Below are 18,804 nucleotides of genomic sequence, written 5' to 3' on the forward strand. Positions count from 1 at the left end.
CTGCCTAGAAGATCCACAGCACCACATAGGTGAGTAGACAGGCACCATTTTGACTCATTTTGCCCCCCACTGTATACTCATTTCCACATAATTTTTGTGTTGTTTACACCATGTGCAAATTTTTTTTTAAGGGGCTTAAACTGCACCAAAAAAGTGGGAATATGCCCCTATTAAAATTCTCAGATTTGTGGAATTGCACCGGAATTCCACAGGAATTACAGTGGAATTTGGGTGGAATTTCTGTGTTCTAGGAACACAAAAGTCCACCGTATATTCAAGCCCCATTGCTTTCAATGGGATTGCGCCATAGAATTTTGCAAAATACAAGACTGGTCTTTTATTTTTGAGGAATGCGAAAATTCTGCTGTCTGAATGGGAGGGTGGAATCCCATTTAAATCAATACACAGTAAATTACGACCGATTTCTTCCATGCGTGAACATACCTACTTTCAAACAGCCTGAGCCACGGTCAAATATCTGGTGCAGTTTTAGGCTATGTTCACGTCAGAATTTCCATTCAGAGTTCCACATTGGAATTCTGCACGGAGATTCCGCAGCAGCAGCAGTATTGTATTCAATGGGATTCTGCCGTGCTGTGCACACAGCGGAATTTCTGCGCCATATTTTCTGGCACGGAAATTGCCATTTCCTTGTCTGCAGAAAGAATTAACCTGTCCATTCTTTTTGAGGACTCCGCATGGAATGCATAGCCATCTACGAGACGGTGCATTCTCGTGCAGTCTGCAGAATGTCCGTGCGTAGATTTTCCATGCGGACATTCCGACGTGTGAACATAGCTGTTACGCCGAGCGCTCCGGGTCCCTGCTCCTCCCCGGAGCGCTCGCAGCGTTTTCCTCTCTGCAGTGCCCCGGTCAGACCCGCTGACCAGCAGCGCTGCACTGACACTGCCGGCGGGGATGCGATTCGCATAGCGGGACGCGCCCGCTCGCGAATCGCATCCCAAGCTACTCACCTGTCCCAGTCCCCGACTGTCACGTCCTGGCGCGCGCGGCTCCGCTCTATAGGGCGCGCGCGCGCCAGCTCTCTAAGATTTAAAGGGCCAGTGCACCACTGATTGATGCCTGGTCCAATCACTGTAATTAGCTTCCACCTGCTCCTTGCTCTATATAACCTAACTTCCCCTTCCCAGCATTGCCGGATCTTGTTTCCCTTGTGCCTAGTGAAAGCGTTTCTTGTGATTGCCATACCTGTGTTTCCAGACCTTCTGCTATTACCATTGACTACGAACCTTGCCGCCTGCCCTTACCTTCTGCTACGTCTGTTACGCCTAGCGCTCCGGGTCCCCGCTCCTCCCCGGAGCGCTCACGGCGTCTCTCTCTCTGCAGCGCCCCGGTCAGTCCCGCTGACCGGGAGCGCTGCACTGTCATGGCCGTCGGGGATGCGATTCGCACAGCGGGACGCGCCCGCTCGCGAATCGCATCCCAGGTCACTTACCCGTCCCGGTCCCCTGCTGTCATGTGCTGGCGCGCGCGGCTCCGCTCTCTAGGGCGCGCGCACGCCAGCTCTCTGAGACTTAAAGGGCCAGTGCACCAATGATTGGTGCCTGGCCCAATTAGCTTAATTGGCTTCCACCTGCTCCCTGGCTATATCTGATCTCCTCCCCTGCACTCCCTTGCCGGATCTTGTTGCCTTGTGCCAGTGAAAGCGTTTAGTGTGTCCAAAGCCTGTGTACCTGAACTTCTGCTATCCATCTTGACTACGAACCTTGCCGCCTGCCCCGACCTTCTGCTACGTCTGACCTTGCCTCTGCCTAGTCCTTCTGTCCCACGCCTTCTCAGCAGTCAGCGAGGTAGAGCCATTGCTAGTGGATACGACCTGGTTGCTACTGCCGCAGCAAGACCATCCCGCTTTGCGGCGGGCTCTGGTGAACACCAGTAGCCTCTTAGAACCGGTCCACTAGCACGGTCCACGCCAATCCCTCGCTGACACAGAGGATCCACTACCTGGAAGCCGAATCGCGACAGTAGATCCGGCCATGGATCCCGCTGAGGTGCCGCTGCCAAGTCTCGCTGACCTTACCACGGTGGTCGCTCAGCAATCGCAGCAAATTGCCCAACAAGGACAGCAGCTGTCGCAGTTGACCGCCACGTTACAGCAACTTCTGCCTCTGCTACAGCAGCAACCATCTCCTCCGCCTGCTCCTGCACCTCCTCCGCAGCGAGTGGCCGCTCCTAGCCTCCGCTTGTCCCTGCCGGACAAATTTGATGGGGACTCTAAACTCTGCCGTGGATTTTTGTCTCAGTGTTCCCTGCATATGGAGATGTTGTCGGACTTGTTTCCTACAGAACGGTCTAAGGTGGCGTTCGTAGTAAGCCTTCTTTCAGGAAAGGCCTTGTCTTGGGCCACACCGCTCTGGGACCGCAATGATCCTGCCACAGCCACAGTCCAGTCCTTCTTCGCTGAAGTCCGGAGTGTCTTCGAGGAGCCAGCCCGAGCTTCTTCTGCCGAGACTGCCCTGTTGAACCTGGTCCAGGGTAATTCTTTAGTGGGCGAGTACGCCATCCAATTTCGTACTCTTGCTTCCGAGTTATCATGGAATAACGAGGCTCTCTGCGCGACCTTTAAAAAAGGCCTATCCAGTCGCATCAAGGATGTGCTGGCCGCACGAGAGATTCCTGCCAACCTGCAAGAACTCATCCATTTGGCTACCCGCATTGACATGCGTTTTTCTGAGCGACACCAAGAGCTCCGCCAGGAAAAAGACTTAGATCTCTGGGCACCTCTCCCACAGTATCCGTTGCAATCTACGCCTGGGCCTCCCACCGAGGAGGCCATGCAAGTGGATCGGTCTCGCCTGACCCAGGAAGAGAGGAATCGCCGTAGGGAAGAAAATCTCTGTCTTTACTGTGCCAGTACCGAGCATTTCTTGGTGGATTGCCCTATCCGTCCTCCACGTCTGGGAAACGCACGCACGCACCCAGCTCACGTGGGTGTGGCGTCTCTTGGTTCTAAGTCTGCTTCTCCACGTCTCACGGTGCCCGTGCGGATTTCTCCTTCAGCCAACTCCTCCCTCTCAGCCGTGGCCTGCTTGGACTCTGGTGCCTCTGGTAATTTTATTTTGGAGTCGTTTGTGAATAAATTCAGCATCCCGGTGACCCGTCTCGTCAAGCCGCTCTACATTTCCGCGGTCAATGGAGTCAGACTGGATTGCACCGTGCGTTACCGCACAGAACCCCTCCTGATGTGTATTGGACCCCACCACGAAAGGATTGAGCTCTTCGTTCTCCCCAACTGTACCTCTGAGGTCCTCCTCGGTCTGCCATGGCTCCGGCTTCATTCTCCCACCCTTGATTGGACCACCGGGGAGATCAAGAACTGGGACTCTGCCTGCCATAGGAAGTGCCTCTCCCCCCCTCCCAGTCCCGTCAGGCAAGCTTCTGTGCCTCCTCATGGCTCCCGTCCTTGTGTCACCCTGCCCCGTGCCAAGCTTCACCCTCTGCCCTCCCTCCCCATTCCAACTCCTGCTGTACTGCCTGCCGTTGAGGAAACCCTCCATTCTTTCCCGGTGTCCTCATCCCAGGGGAGGCAGTTACCGGACAAAAAAAAGGGGAGACCTAAGGGGGGGGGTACTGTTACGCCTAGCGCTCCGGGTCCCCGCTCCTCCCCGGAGCGCTCACGGCGTCTCTCTCCCTGCAGCGCCCCGGTCAGTCCCGCTGACCGGGAGCGCTGCACTGTCATGGCCGTCGGGGATGCGATTCGCACAGCGGGACGCGCCCGCTCGCGAATCGCATCCCAGGTCACTTACCCGTCCCGGTCCCCTGCTGTCATGTGCTGGCGCGCGCGGCTCCGCTCTCTAGGGCGCGCGCGCGCCAGCTCTCTGAGACTTAAAGGGCCAGTGCACCAATGATTGGTGCCTGGCCCAATTAGCTTAATTGGCTTCCACCTGCTCCCTGGCTATATCTGATCTCCTCCTTTGCACTCCCTTGCCGGATCTTGTTGCCTTGTGCCAGTGAAAGCGTTTAGTGTGTCCAAAGCCTGTGTACCTGAACTTCTGCTATCCATCTTGACTACGAACCTTGCCGCCTGCCCCGACCTTCTGCTACGTCTGACCTTGCCTCTGCCTAGTCCTTCTGTCCCACGCCTTCTCAGCAGTTAGCGAGGTAGAGCCGTTGCTAGTGGATACGACCTGGTTGCTACTGCCGCAGCAAGACCATCCCGCTTTGCGGCGGGCTCTGGTGGACACCAGTAGCCTCTTAGAACCGGTCCACTAGCACGGTCCACACCAATCCCTCGCTGACACAGAGGATCCACTACCTGGAAGCCGAATCGTGACAACGTCTGACCTCTCCTCTGTCTTGTCCTCCTGTCCCACGCCTTCTCAGCAGTCAGCGAGGTTGAGCCGTTACCGGTGGATTCGACCTGGTTGCTACCGCCGCAGCAAAACCATCCCGCTTTGCGGCGGGCTCTGGTAAATACCAGTAGCAGCTTAGAACCGGTCCACCAGTACGGTCCACGCCAATCCCTCGCTGACACAGAGGATCCACATCCAGCCTGCCGAATCCTAACAGTAGATCCGGCCATGGATCCCGCTGAGGTCCCGCTGCCAGTTGTCGCTGACCTTACCATGGTGGTCGCCCAGCAGTCTCAACAGATGCAACTAGGACAACAGATCGCCCAACAAGGACAGCAGCAGTCGCAGTTGACCGCCATGCTACAGCAACTTCTGCCACAGCTACAGCAGCAACCATCTCCTCCGCCAGCTCCTGCACCTCCTCCGCAGCGAGTGCCCGCTCCTAGCCTCCGCTTGTCTCTGCCGGACAAATTTGATGGGGACTCTAAACTCTGCCATGGTTTCCTGTCTCAATGTTCCCTACACTTGGAGATGTTATCGGACCAATTCCCCACAGAACGGTCTAAGGTGGCTTTCATAGTTAGTCTTCTGTCTGGAAAGGCCTTGTCATGGGCCACACCACTCTGGGACCGCAATGATCCTGCCACAGCCACTGTCCAGTCCTTCTTCGCTGAAGTCCGTAGTGTCTTCGAGGAGCCAGCCCGGGCCTCCTCTGCCGAGTCTGCTTAGCTGAACCTTGTCCAAGGAAGTTCCTCTGTAGGCGAATACGCCATCCAGTTTCGTACCCTCGCCTCTGAATTATCTTGGAACAATGAGGCCCTCTGCGCGACCTTCAAAAAAGGCCTATCCAGTAACATCAAGGATGTGCTGGCCGCACGAGAAATTCCTGCCAACCTGCATGAACTTATCCATTTGGCCACCCGCATTGACATGCGTTTTTCTGAAAGACACCAGGAGCTCTGCCAGGAAAAGGACCTTGATCTCTGGGCACCTCTCTCACGGAATCCTTTGCAGTCTACCCGTGCCTCCCGCCGAGGAGGCTATGCAAGTGGATCGGTCTCGCCTGACCCATGAAGAGAAGTCTCGTCGCAGAGTCACTGTGCCCATGCGGATTTCTCTTTCTGCCAATTCCTCCTTCTCAGCTGTGGCCTTCTTGGACAATGGTTCTGCGGGAAATTTTATTTTGGCCTCTTTTGTTAATAGGTTCAGCATCCCAGTGACCCGTCTCTTCAACCCGCTCTTCATTTCTTCGGTCAACGGAGTAAAATTGGACTGCACTGTGCGTTACTGCACAGAACCCCTGCTTATGAGCATTGGACTGCATCACGAAAAAATTGAATTTTTTGTTCTGCCCAACTGCACCTCTGAAGTCCTCCTCGGTCTACCATAGCTCCAACGTCATTCTCCCACCCTTGATTGGACCACCGGGGAGATCAAGAATTGGGGTCCTTCTTGTCACAAACTATGCCTCACATCTGCTCCCACTTGTCTAACTCCTGAGCTTCCACCCATACCGGTCCCTCCCAAGGCTTACCAGGATATTCTTGGCAAAAAGCAAGTTGAGATTTTGCCTCCTCATAGCCCCCTTCCTGGTAACACTCTGCCCCGTGACAAGCTTCACCCTCTGCCCCCCTCCCCATTCCCACTTCTTCTGGATTGCCTGCCGCTGATAAAGCTACCCAGGACTTCTCTTTCTTCCGGAAGGAAACTCAAGAGTCGCTCCCAATGTTCTCATCTCATTTGAAGGGACAAGCAGACAAAAAGAGGGGGAGACCTAAGGGGGGGGTTACTGTTACGCCGAGCGCTCCAGGTCCCTGCTCCTCCCCGGAGCGCTCGCAGCGTGTTCCTCTCTGCAGCGCCCCGGTCAGACCCGCTGACCGGGTGCGCTGCACTGACACTGCCGGTGGGGATGCGATTCGCATAGCGGGACGCGCCCGCTCGCGAATCACATCCCAAGCTACTCACCTGTCCCGGTCCCCGGCTGTCACGTCCTGGCGCGCGCGGCTCCGCTCTCTAAGATTTAAAGGGCCAGTGCACCACTGATTGGTGCCTGGTCCAATCACTGTAATTAGCTTCCACCTGCTCCTTGCTCTATATAACCTCACTTCCCCTTCCCAGCATTGCCGGATCTTGTTGCCCTTGTGCCTAGTGCAAGCGTTTCTTGTGATTGCCATACCTGTGTTTCCAGACCTTCTGCTATTACCATTGACTACGAACCTTGCCACCTGCCCTGACCTTCTGCTACGTCTGACCTCGCCTCTGTCTAGTCCTCCTGTCCCACGCTTTCTCAGCAGTCAGCGAGGTTGAGCCGTTACCGGTGGATACGACCTGGTTGCTACCGCCGCAGCAAGACCATCCCGCTTTGCGGCGGGCTCTGGTGAATACCAGTAGCAGCTTAGAACCGATCCCCCGGTACGGTCCACGCCAATCCCTCGCTGACACAGAGGATCCACATCCAGCCTGCCGAATCCTAACAATAGCTTTAGACTACCTGTATACACTTACATTTCCTCACAATTAGCCAGTTTTTCAATATATCCCCTTGTATATTTAAATAATTTCTGTAGTTATATGGCTTCACAAAGGGGATGTTTCTTTTGTAGATAAGATAATACAACATAGTGACTAGAGTTGAGCGAACTTACAGTAAATCGGCTCGTAGCGAACCTCGCAGCTCGGCTGTTGATTACTTTAAATTAGTTCAGCTTTCCAAGGGCTCCAGTTGCCTGGGAAAGGTGGATACAGACCTAGGAGACCTAATACTGTAATCCCAGATTTTTCCAGGCAACCAGAGCCCGTGGAAACCTGAACTAATATACGCCGAGCTGCGAGGTTCGCTACGAGACAATTTACTGTAAATTCGCTCAACTCTAATAGTGACTTCCAACAGAACAAGAATGTTGTACATCAATTTATTACTCCTGTATTCTACTCCAGTTTACATGTAAGGGTAATGTTTTCATATATTGATTGACTCCAGTAACCAGATCTGGGCTCTCGATCGCCGTCAGATACAATTCACTTGATTGATGATTGGGATTAATTTGAGCGTTCGCTGTAGATGTCAGCAGGGGAATCATTTGCTCTGCATTCCAATGAACAGCCAGATCAGAACACCGGCCTTCCTTGTTTCAGCATGTTTACACATGGTCTGTCATTACATTTTGATCGAATATTCTTCTATTAACTGGATGTTCTGATGACCTTGTGATGGTTTCTATTAGTAAACAATACTGCTTTTTTAATTCACTGCAATTACAGATTATCAGACAATAGTAAAAACAACCTATGTTGGATGCAATAATAAATCTGAATGTGTCGGATATCCGTAATAGTCTCTGTCGCAAGCAAATTCCTGAGTAATCTTACACGTTGCCATATACATGCCAAACCTATCAGTCATACTGCGAACAGCTCATCTCACAACCTACTAAATATGGTGGAATGCTAGTATTAGGGTGTATTCGCACATACAGTATCCTGTGCATATCTGATGTGCAGGATTTGAAGCTGCAGATTTTACGTTGCAGATTTCAATGTAAACTAAATGACTGAACATGGCTTCAAATCTGCAACTTCAAATGCTGCTCATCAAATATGAGCAGTATACTGTATGTGTGAATACACCCTTAATGTTAAAACCTACCTGTCTGTGCCCATTGAAGTCTGCGAATCATGGCATGGATGGTACCATGGTGGTTTATACGTCTGCCTTGGTTCCTGTTCTGCTATTATCTGATCACTGCTCTCAGGCTAAGTTTCCACTTGTTTTTTTGTGTAAAAAAAAAAAAAACGCCAGAAAAAACGTCAGTGCAATTTCCTGCGTTTGACGTTTTTTCTGGCGTTTTTGCATTTGAGTGGAAATTGCATTTTTGGCCCCTTTGGCGTTTTTTTCTAAATTTGTTGGATACCATAAAAAAATAAAAAAGATGCAGTAGGGATGGGAAAAATTTATTTAACAAACTTACATTTTTTATAAAGAAATTTTAATTAATTTTTAATGAAGTGTGTTTCACTTTTTTTTTAAATTTTTTTTAGGTAGTAGTGCTACTACTCCCAGCATGAAACAGACTGTTCCATGATGGGAGTAGTAGTAGGTGGTCTGAATAAGATTGTTTGTTTTTGTGTGACTGGCTATTTTATTACCCAGGGGCAGCGCATGGGAAAATAATAATAATTATAAAAAAAAAATATATACCCCTGTTCAGCACTGCTGTCTGGCACTATCTTTAGTGTCAGTTTGCCCCATTCAGCCACCTGTGGCCCATCCAGCAAGATTTGTCTTTGTGCTACAACGCAGGAGTAACCGCTAAGATGTCATGCTGCAGTGCTTAAACTCGATTTCTGTCCTCAGGATTCCTATGTGCATTCCCAGGCCTACACTGCTTAACCCCTTAAGGACCGGGGGGTTTTCCGTTTTTGCATTTTCGTTTTTTGCTCCTTGCCTTTAAAAAATCATAACTCTTTCAATTTTGCACCTAAAAATCCATATCATGGCTTATTTTTTGCGCCACCAATTCTACTTTGTAATGACGTCAGTCATTTTGCCCAAAAATCTACAGTGAAGCGGAAAAAAAAATCATTGTGCGACCAAATTGGAAAAAAAACGCAGTTTTGTAACTTTTGGGGGCTTCCGTTTCTACGTAGTACATTTTTCGGTAAAAATGACACCTTATCTTTATTCTGTAGGTCCATACAATTAAAATGATACCCTACTTATATAGGTTTAATTTTGTCATACTTCTGGAAAAAATCATAACTACATGCAGGAAAATTAATACATTTAAAATTGTCATTTTCTGACCCCTATAACCTTTTTATTTTTCTGTGTATGGGGCGGTATGAGGGCTCATTTTTTGCGCCGTGATCTGAAGTTTTTAAAGGTACCATTTTTGCATTGATAGGACTTATTGATCGCTTTTTATTCATTTTTAAATGATATAAAAAGTGACCAAAAATGCACTATTTTGGACTTTTGAATTTTTTTGCGCGCACGCCATTGACCGAGCAGTTTAATTAATGATATATTTTTATAATTCGGACATTTCCGCACGTGGTGATACCATATATGTTTATTTTTATTTTTATTTACACTGTGTTTTTTTTTTTATGGGAAAAGGGGGGTGATTCAAACTTTTAATAGGGGAGGGGTTAAATGATATTCATTCACTTTTTTTTCACTTTTTTTTTGCAGTGTTATAGGTCCCATAGGGACCTATAACACTGCACACACTGATCTACATCATTGATCACTGGTTTCTCATAGGAAACCAGTGATCGACGATTCTGCCGCATGACTGCTCATGCCTGGATCTCAGGCACTGAGCAGTCATTCGGCGATCGGACAGCGAGGAGGCAGGTAGGGGCCCTCTCGCTGTCCAGTAAGCTGTTCGGGATGCTGCGATTTTGCCGCGGCTATCCCGAACAGCCCACTGAGTTAACCGGCAGCTTTCACTTTCGGTTTTAGCCGCGCGGCTCAGCTGTGAGCGCGCGGCTAAAGGGTTAATAGCGCGTGGCGCCGCGATCGGCGCTGCGCGCTATTATCGGCGGGTCCCAGCTTCACTATGATGCCGGGCCCGCCGTGATATGATGCGGGGTTACCATGTAACCCCGCGTTATATCAGGAGAGCATGACCAAGGACGTACCAGTACGTCCTTGGTTCTTAAGGGGTTAAAGGGGTACTCCGGTGGAAAACATTTATTTATTTATTTTTAATCAACTGGTGAAAGAAAGTTAAACAGATTTGTAAATTACCTCTACTACTTAAAAATCTTAACCCTTCCAGTACTTATCAGCTGCTGTATGCTACAGAGGAAGTTCTTTTCTCTTTGAAACCTATCCTGCAAATTCCCATAGCAAACCTCTCCTGCTCTGGACAGTTGCGGACCTGGACAGAGGTGTCAGCAGAGAGCACTATGGTCAGACAGAATAGAAAATCAAAAAGAAAAGAACTTCCTGTGGAGCATACAGCAGCTGATAAGTACTGGAAGGGTTAAGATTTATTTTAAATAAAAGTAATTTAGAAATATATTTAACTTTCTGCCACCAGTTGATTCTAAAAAAAAAATGTTTTCCACCGGAGTAACCCTTTAAGTAGAGTTATAAACTCGCATCTGTGTTCCAGACCCCTGTTCAGACTCTTGCTGTCATGACTGGGCAGGGAAGGAGTGCAGCCCTGTTCTCACCCACTCCCTCTGACCTTGCCTACTTGCTTATCTGCCCTAAACAGCTGATCGTCAACCACGGTGACAGTACCTTCCTAAGAAAGTGATGGAAGTCACCTTCAACAAAATAAACTACAACAGACACAGGTCAGGATACAGTCAGGAAGCACTCAAACTAACAGAAATAATACTAACAAACACACACAATTTGTCAAGGTCAGCTAGCCGAGTCTGTACCAGGAAATGTCAAAGGTGCCAAATCGCAAAAACAGAAGAAAGGTCAGAATGCCAAGCCAAGAAGTCAAAAATACCAGATGATCAGGATAAAAAGGTACAAATGGTAGCTCCTGGAGAAACTCTTTCGCAGGCGAGGTCTGAAAGCACATAGCCAGTTTAAATAGGCAGCTACATCGGTGAACTAAATAAGGTCAGCCGAACAGCTCTTAGCTAGGCATAGCCACAGCAACCAGATAAACAAAAGACTCTCAGAACCGATTACCCTGTGGCTTCTGACAATTGCTGCCTGTCTGCTTGAAGTATACAGCATTGCTGCAGAGGTTAAAAGGATAGGCCTGTCAGTGCCCAGATGCCACACAGTGCATCAAAGTGATCTGCATGCCTGTCGTCCCAGAAGGAAGCCTCTTCGAAAGATGATGCACAAGAAAGCCCACAAACTGCTGAAGACAAGCAGACTAAGGGTATGTTCACACTACGGGGTTTGAAAGGAATCTCCCCTCGTGGAATTCCACGAGCGGAGATTCCATTCTGGCAGCCGCCGAAATACTACTACCGTGCGGCACTGCGCCGTCACCATTGATGGCTATGCATACTGAAGCAGATCCCCTTCAGAGACTGTGCCGCAGGGCAGTATTCCAACATGATACCGACCCCAAACACACCTTCAAGATGACCAGAAGCTGAGGGTAAAAGTGGACTGGATAAGCATGTCTCCAGACTATAAACCTATTGAGCACCTGTGGGGCATCCTCAAATGGAAGGTGGGGGAGCACAAGGCCTCTAACACCCACCACCTCTGTGATGTCATCATGGAGGAGTGGAAGAGGACTTCAGTGTAACCTGTGAAGCTCTGGTGAACTCCATGCCCAATAGGCTTAAGGAAGTGCTAGAAAATAATGGTGGCCACACAAAATATTAACACTTTTGGCCCAATGTGGACATTTCCCCTTATGGGTGTACTCACTTTTGTTGTCAAGGTTTAGGCATTAATGGCTGTGTGTTGAGTTATTTTGAGGGTGCAAGGCATTAACCACTGTTATACAGGCTGTGCACTCACTACTTTACATTGTAGCAGAGTCATTTCTTCAATGTTGTCACATGAAAGGATATAATAAAATATTTACAAAAATATGATGAGGGTTCTCACTTATGTAGACCAGATAAGTGACGACACAGTTAAATCCACTTACTTTTTGTTCATGGTTGTTTGTTGTACCTTTTTTTGCTTTACCTGGTCCAGACAACCACAGAGACTTCTAGCCACGATTTGTCTTTGCAGGGTTTGCTGCCCAGTTCTCTTTAGTTCCTCACTTTCCTAACGTGCTCCTACCTATTCTTCACCATGTACACAAATTTAGCATTCTCCTGCCCCTTTAACAGTAAGATCCTGTGCCTAATGTTGCCTCATAACTATCATAACCATAATGACCTCCCATAAAAAATATGCCAGATGGTTATAGTGCCTTCAAGGAATTAATAGTGGGCCATTAGTGCCCTCCTAATAGTAATATTAGTGAATCATATACAACTAAAAAGCACTGTTAGTGGCCCATATACACAGCACATAGTACTTCAAACACAGTAAAATCCCCCCTCCTCCAGAAAAAAATGAATACTCACCTAGCCCCATTCCTTCGATGAAAAGAGAACATACAAGCGAAAAAAACGGTCTTGGAGGCGCTGCTCAAAACTTGAACGCAAATGAAGGACTCAGGCCAGCACAGGACACCGTACAATTTATTGATTACAGTAAGGACGACGTATTTTGGCACTGACTAGTGCCTTCTTCAGGTCCACCAAGATTTCCCCAGAGAGTTCTCAGGCTGTGTTGGGGTACTGGTCTAGAGATCCTGTGAGTTAGCTGTGCTGCCGTGGTCTCCCTGTGATTTCCTTCCTGGAATCTGATACCGGTCAGAGTGCGGCAGCCAAAATCTACTCCACTTTCCATACCTCTACAGTTACACACCAACGTGTAACTTTTTTTTTCAGGTCAGTATATCACTTTGGTGTGGTGGAGAGTGCACACCTTTTTGATATACGATACAAGGGAGGGCCCCCTGTCTTTTCTTCTCTCTCCCAATATCCTCTACGATGAAAAGAGCAATGGCCTTCACTGTCCGAGTCGGTGACATCACAGCATCAATAAAGTGTGTAGGTCGGCATTCTCCCTTTCAGGTTGTGGTGCTTGAGGACATGAAACTTCAATGTTAACATGAATGTTAATAACATGAATGTGATTCTCTGAAATGTCAGACAAAATATAAACCCTCATATCTTGGGAATCTATAGGTGTGGGATCAGGGCATTGTGGGCTATTTAATGATTATGCAATTTTATTTTGGGGTTTGGCCACAGGTCCTCTATAAGGTAGTAGAGGGGCCCCTTGCCTGCAGGACCTCAATGCAGCTGCATCAGTTGCATACATGGTATGTCTGCCAAGTGGTACGGGAGGTACATAGACGACCTCCTCCTTGTTTGGAGGGGGGATGTCTCTACCGTACCACTTTTTGTTGACTATCTCCAATTCTTTCAATCTCAAATTTACATTTGAGCTCCATTCTGACAGTGCAGCATTTTTGGACTTGTGTTTGAGGGGAATTGCCGGAAAACCCATCGACACATCCACCTATCGCAAACCCCTTTCTGGTAACACCATTTTGAGAGCTGATTCCAACCATCTCATACATACAATAAAAGCAATACCAGTAGGTGAATTAACCAGACTTAGATGAAATTGTTCAGATACAGAAGAATTTAAAAATGAGACCATACAGTTAGAATCCAGATTGCTGCATTTACAAACAGCATTTCAAAAAGTCAGTAAAATGACAGAAAATAATTACTCACAAGAAACAACAACCAAACATCTAAATCAGCAACTGACTCTGTCCCTGCTCCGGTTTTGAGTATTACATACACACCTCAATTCAAACAAATACGGAAAATCTACAATAGATGAGTCCTGTGTATCAGAGATACTCAAGACAGGTTGCCGCATAGTAGCCAAAAAAGCACCCACACTGGTCGACTTATTGTTCCCCAGTTTGGTTACTTCAGAATCCAAAACCTCACTAACTTGGTTACGCACCACTGGCTTTTACCATTGCGGCTCCACTGTACGCTACACTTGCAAACTTGCTAAAGTGTGCAAAAAATTTGACAATGCAGACAACACTAAATCATATGAAATAAAAAATTACCTTAATTGTAATTCCACTCATTGCATTTACATAATAGAATGTCAAGCTTGCTCCAAAAAAATATGTGGGTTGCACCATACGCAAGCTTAAAACACGTTTTGTAGAACATCTGAATGATATCACCAACTCGTCCATAAGAAATCGATCTAGTGCATCATTACATTTCATACAAGAACACAACAGAGACTTCAAATCCATATGGCACATGGCATCGAAAAAATACACAAAAATATCAGAGGATATATTTTCCAATTTTGAGTGAGTTTTTTTCCGCATTGGACAGCACCGTCTTCAAAGCTCACATGTTTATAACATTTAACTTGTTAAGTTTTCATCTATAGTATAACCATTTTCCCAACTGGAATCGCATTGCTTGAATGTTTGCATATTTCTCTTAGTTTTTAATTAGATGTTTACCGACATGCTCTTGCTAGCAGCCGATTAATTTTAACATATCTAACTCACCTGTGAATTGCCTATATCCAGGCACCAGGAAGTAGAGAAGGTATCTTTTGACAAAGAGCGCATGCGCTTGAAACGCGCCAAGATTTTCAGATGCTGTGAAGTGTATCAGCTCCATGCTATTTTAAAGAGGATATGAAAATAAAGCTGCAATTTTCTAAAGTGCTGGATAATCATTTTCTTCTTTTCATGGTATGTCTGCCCCAGGAAAAAAAAAAAACAGTCACCCATCCATAATTGTATTTTTATATAACAAAACATTTTGAAAAATGAAAGTGTCAGCTGACATAACCCTATAATATGACAGACCTTTATTACCCTATGGGATCTTTCATAAGTAAACTTGTATATTTATTTATTTTTCAGAAGCCACACATACAACATAGATCTGGAAACAGTTTTTTTTTAAATTGTAAATTAAATTAAATTTTGTAGGAACAGCGGTGATGTAAATCTGCAAGCTTGTGTGTCATGCAGAATTGAGTACACACAAGTGGATAGAATACAGCGCCCACGTGACCTGTAAATCACTTGTGTTTCTTGCACTTATATTTATCACTAGAATATGTTATAGACAAGAATATGCAGCAGGAACAATCCCTGAATTCACATATGTCATCCCTATCTGTTCTCCTGTAATTATCTAGTCACAAGGATGTTTATGCCACATACAGTACACCAGATGGAAGGCTCTTCTTGTTGATTCCCCTTCCGATCCCAACCGCTTCCATTATCCTAAAGCTATTTTTGCTATATATAATTACATTTATAAACTATTCCCCCTTTTTTTCCCCTGGCCTAGTTAATATTGTATTTTATAAGAACCAAACCTTTATTTTCCGGCTGATCAGATAGAACTTTTGGATGTACTTACCCTACCGATTCCCATTGTGCCACTATTTGGATCAGGGGTCTGTGTGTATAGTTATTTATTACCTTTGCACATGTAAACATTTCACAGCTATCCCTATTTTTCTTTGCAGAACTTTGCAGAGTGAAAACTGGGCCTAAGTTCAGCATCAAGGCTCTTCTCAGAACTGCTTCAGTTTTATGGCAACGTTACCATCCTCCTGGAACATTTCAATAATTTAGGAATTGCAGTATTTGAAGATGCAAATAAACCCCAGTTATGTCCTGCCAGCACTCACAGGGCTTATTGAAATTATTGATCTTAGATTGTAATATTTTCCTCTAAATTGTAAGTAAATTTTTACCTTAAAGGAAGGTTTACCTTGGCAACCATTTGTTTTGCTTCAATTCATTTAAAATGAAAACATGAAGCAATTTTGCATATAGTTAAAATAAAACATTTTCTATTTTGTGTCTACAGCTGCTATGCAAACCTATTAGTCTCCATGGTAACAGACTACAAACAAGGCTGTGTAGTCTAATCCTAGTAATAATGCTGATCATCTGTTCTTTACTTCTTGCTAAGGGGCTGTTCACATCATGTTTCAGCCGTCGGGATATCATGAAAAAGGTATTCCAACAAATAATGCTGCATGCCCGAGACATCATTTTAGGAGCAACAGACCAAAGCCAGTCTTATTGTGGCTATGTGTGGTCTGTTTTTTGCAGGTATATGCTTTATTTTTGGGGCATATGTGGAGTAGTCTGCTTTTTTGTATGGTAGGCTGCGCTTTTATGTCTTATGCAATTATGCAAACCAAAATAAAACTATTGAACTTTATAGATATGAAACAGGAATGCTGAGGTATTGGTCAGAATACCTTTTTTATGTACCATGTGTACCCATGGCGCATAATAGTAAAGGGGTATTCCAGGAAAAAACTTTTTTTATATATATATCATCTGGCTCCAGAAAGTTAAACAGATTTGTAAATTACTTCTATTAAAAAATCTTTATCCTTTCAGTACTTATGAGCTTCTGAAGTTAAGGTTGTTCTTTTCTGTTTAAGTGCTCTCTGATGACACCTGTCTCGGGAACCGCCCAGTTTAGAAGAGGTTTGCTATGGGGATTTACTTCTAAACTGGGTATTTCCCGAGACAGGTGTCATCAGAGAGCACTTAGACAGAAAAGAACAACCTTAACTTCAGAAGCTCATAAGTACTGAAAGGATTAAGATTTTTTTAATAGAAGTAATTTACAAATCTGTTTAACTTTCTGGAGCCAGTTGATATATAAAAAAAAGTTTTTTCTTGGATAACCCCTTTAAGGATTCGGATATGTTTCCTGCAACTGATCTAATACATCTGAATGGGCCTTGTAAAATCAAATGCACATGACTATTTACGTGTATTAAAAAACAGATTTTTATGGAGTAGCATATTCCTGCCTGATCAGAACAAACACAGAGCATGTTTGTAGTCTGTGACCATTGAACCACAAAATTCTGCATAGTAGTTAAAATGCACATTGAAATCCACAGTAGCTGCATTGGGTGAATGCTGCATCTTAAAGGGGTATTCCAGGCAAAACTTTATATATATATATATATATATATATATATATATATATATCAACTGGCTCCAGAAAGTTAAACAGATTTGTAAATTACTTCTATTAAAAAATCTTAATCCTTTCAGTACTATGAGTTAAGGTTGTTCTTTTCTGTCTAAGTGCTCTCTGATGACACCTGTCTCGGGAAACGCCCAGTTTAGAAGAGGTTTGCTATGGGGATTTGCTTCTAAACTGGGCGGTTCCCGAGACATGTGTCATCAGAGAGCACTTAGAAAAGAACACCCTTAACTTCAGAAGCTCATAAGTACTGAAAGGATTAAGATTTTTTAATAGAAGTAATTTACAAATCTGTTTAACTTTCTAGAGCCAGTTGATATATATAAAAAAAAGCTTTTTCCTGGATAACCCCTTTAACCTCTTAAGGGGGAGATTTATCAAAACCTGTCCAGAGGAAAATTTTCCCAGTTGCCCATAGCAACCAATCAGCTCGCTTCTTTCATTTTTAACAAGGCCTTTGCAAAATGAAAGAAGCGATGTGATTGGTTTCTATGGGCAACTGGGCAAATTTTCCTTTACACAGGTTTTGATAAATCTCCCCCTTTCTACTTGGGATTTTGTCTAAGGCCGGGTATATTTAGGGCTCAAGGGGGAGATTTATCAAAACCTGTCAATAGAAAAAGAAACTGAGTTGCCCATAGCAACCAATCAGATTGCTTCTTTCATTTTTAACAAGGCCTCAGCAAAATGAAAGAAGCGCTCTGATTGGTTGCTATGGGCAACTCAGCAACTTCTCCTCTGGACAGGTTTTGATAAATTTCCCCCCAAGTCCTGCAGGATCATGTGGGAAGGAGTTTCTGTACTTTTTCCACAGCAGGAACACAATTTCCATTAGCAGAAGTTCTGCAGGACCAGTCCTTAAGTGGAAATCTCAGTTGAGTTCCCACATTTTTTTCCGCCAGGACTTGACCCCTGGGTATATTGCAGTATTTTAGTCAGTATTTAGTTAAACAATTCAAAACACTAAAAAAGGTGCAAATATTTCCTTTATACTTTTTTGTTCATATTGTGTAGTTTTCGCTCCTGTTATTGCCTTAAAATACCGTATTTTTCGCCCTATAGGACGCACCGGCATATAAGACGCACACAATTTTAAAGGTGCAAAATCTAGAAAAAAAGATTCTGAATCCAACAGTGATCTTCAACCTGCGGACCTCCAGATGTTGCAAAACTACAACTCCCAGCATGCCCGGACAGCCGTTGGTTGAGGTTGAGGTTGAAGACCACTGGATGGAGGTAATACTCACGTGTCCCCGCCGCTCCGGACCCGTCACGGCTGCCCTGGATGTCGCTCCATCGCTGTCGCCGTGGTGTCCCCGACGCTCCGGACGTCTTCTTCCCCGGGATCCACGCTCTCAGTCGCCGTCATCATGTCGCTACGCGCGCGCCGCTCCTATTGGATGATGGGACGGCGTGCGCAACGACGTGATGACGTCGAAGGAGAGCGCCAGCCATGCAGGGGATCTCGGCCCAGAGAAGACACCAAGGAGGCAGGTAAGGTCTCTCCCCGTGTCCTGTAAGCGGTTCGGGACGCCGCGATTTCACCGCGGTGGCCCCGAACAGCCCGACTGAGCAGCCGGGTTAGTGTCACTTTCGCTTGAGCTTTGATCGCCGCGTCTGAAGGGTTAATACAGGGCATCACCGTGATGGGTGATGTCCTGTATTAGCCGTGGATCCCCGCCGTTGATGGCCGCAGGGACCACCGCGATAGGGGTGTATTCGCCTTATAAGACGCACCAACTTTTCCCCCCCCCAGTTTTGGGGAAGAAAAAGTGCGTCTTATACGGCGAAAAATACGATACTGACTAAAATAGTACACATGAATCCAGCCTTAGGCTATGTTTATTTTGGTAAATGTTTTGAGCTGTGAACAGTTATATTTTATTGCTGGAAAAAAATCTAATGGATTCTGGTCCATTTATTTATTTTTTTTCAGACTTTTTTTGGG

General features: G+C 46.0%; 1 protein-coding gene across 3 annotated transcripts in view; it reads left to right on the forward strand.

Moving 5' to 3' along the window:
• Positions 1-17,586: 17,586 nt before the first annotated feature.
• Positions 17,587-18,804, forward strand: part of CCDC112 (coiled-coil domain containing 112) — a 66,759-nt gene continuing 65,541 nt past the window's right edge. For 2 of the 3 annotated variants that reach the window (XR_008847454.1, XM_056537438.1), the window contains exon 1: positions 17,587-17,730. Coding sequence is in view for 1 of the 3 variants with exons in the window: in XM_056537441.1 (XP_056393416.1) it covers positions 18,042-18,092 (51 nt within the window). In the remaining 2 variants the exon portion in view is untranslated. Of the gene's footprint in view, positions 17,731-17,934; positions 18,093-18,804 lie in introns of those variants that run through there. The other variant, XM_056537441.1, reaches the window with a different exon arrangement.

Source organism: Hyla sarda, chromosome 1 (genome assembly GCF_029499605.1).
Source record: "Hyla sarda isolate aHylSar1 chromosome 1, aHylSar1.hap1, whole genome shotgun sequence".
NCBI classification, from domain to species: Eukaryota; Metazoa; Chordata; class Amphibia; order Anura; family Hylidae; genus Hyla; species Hyla sarda.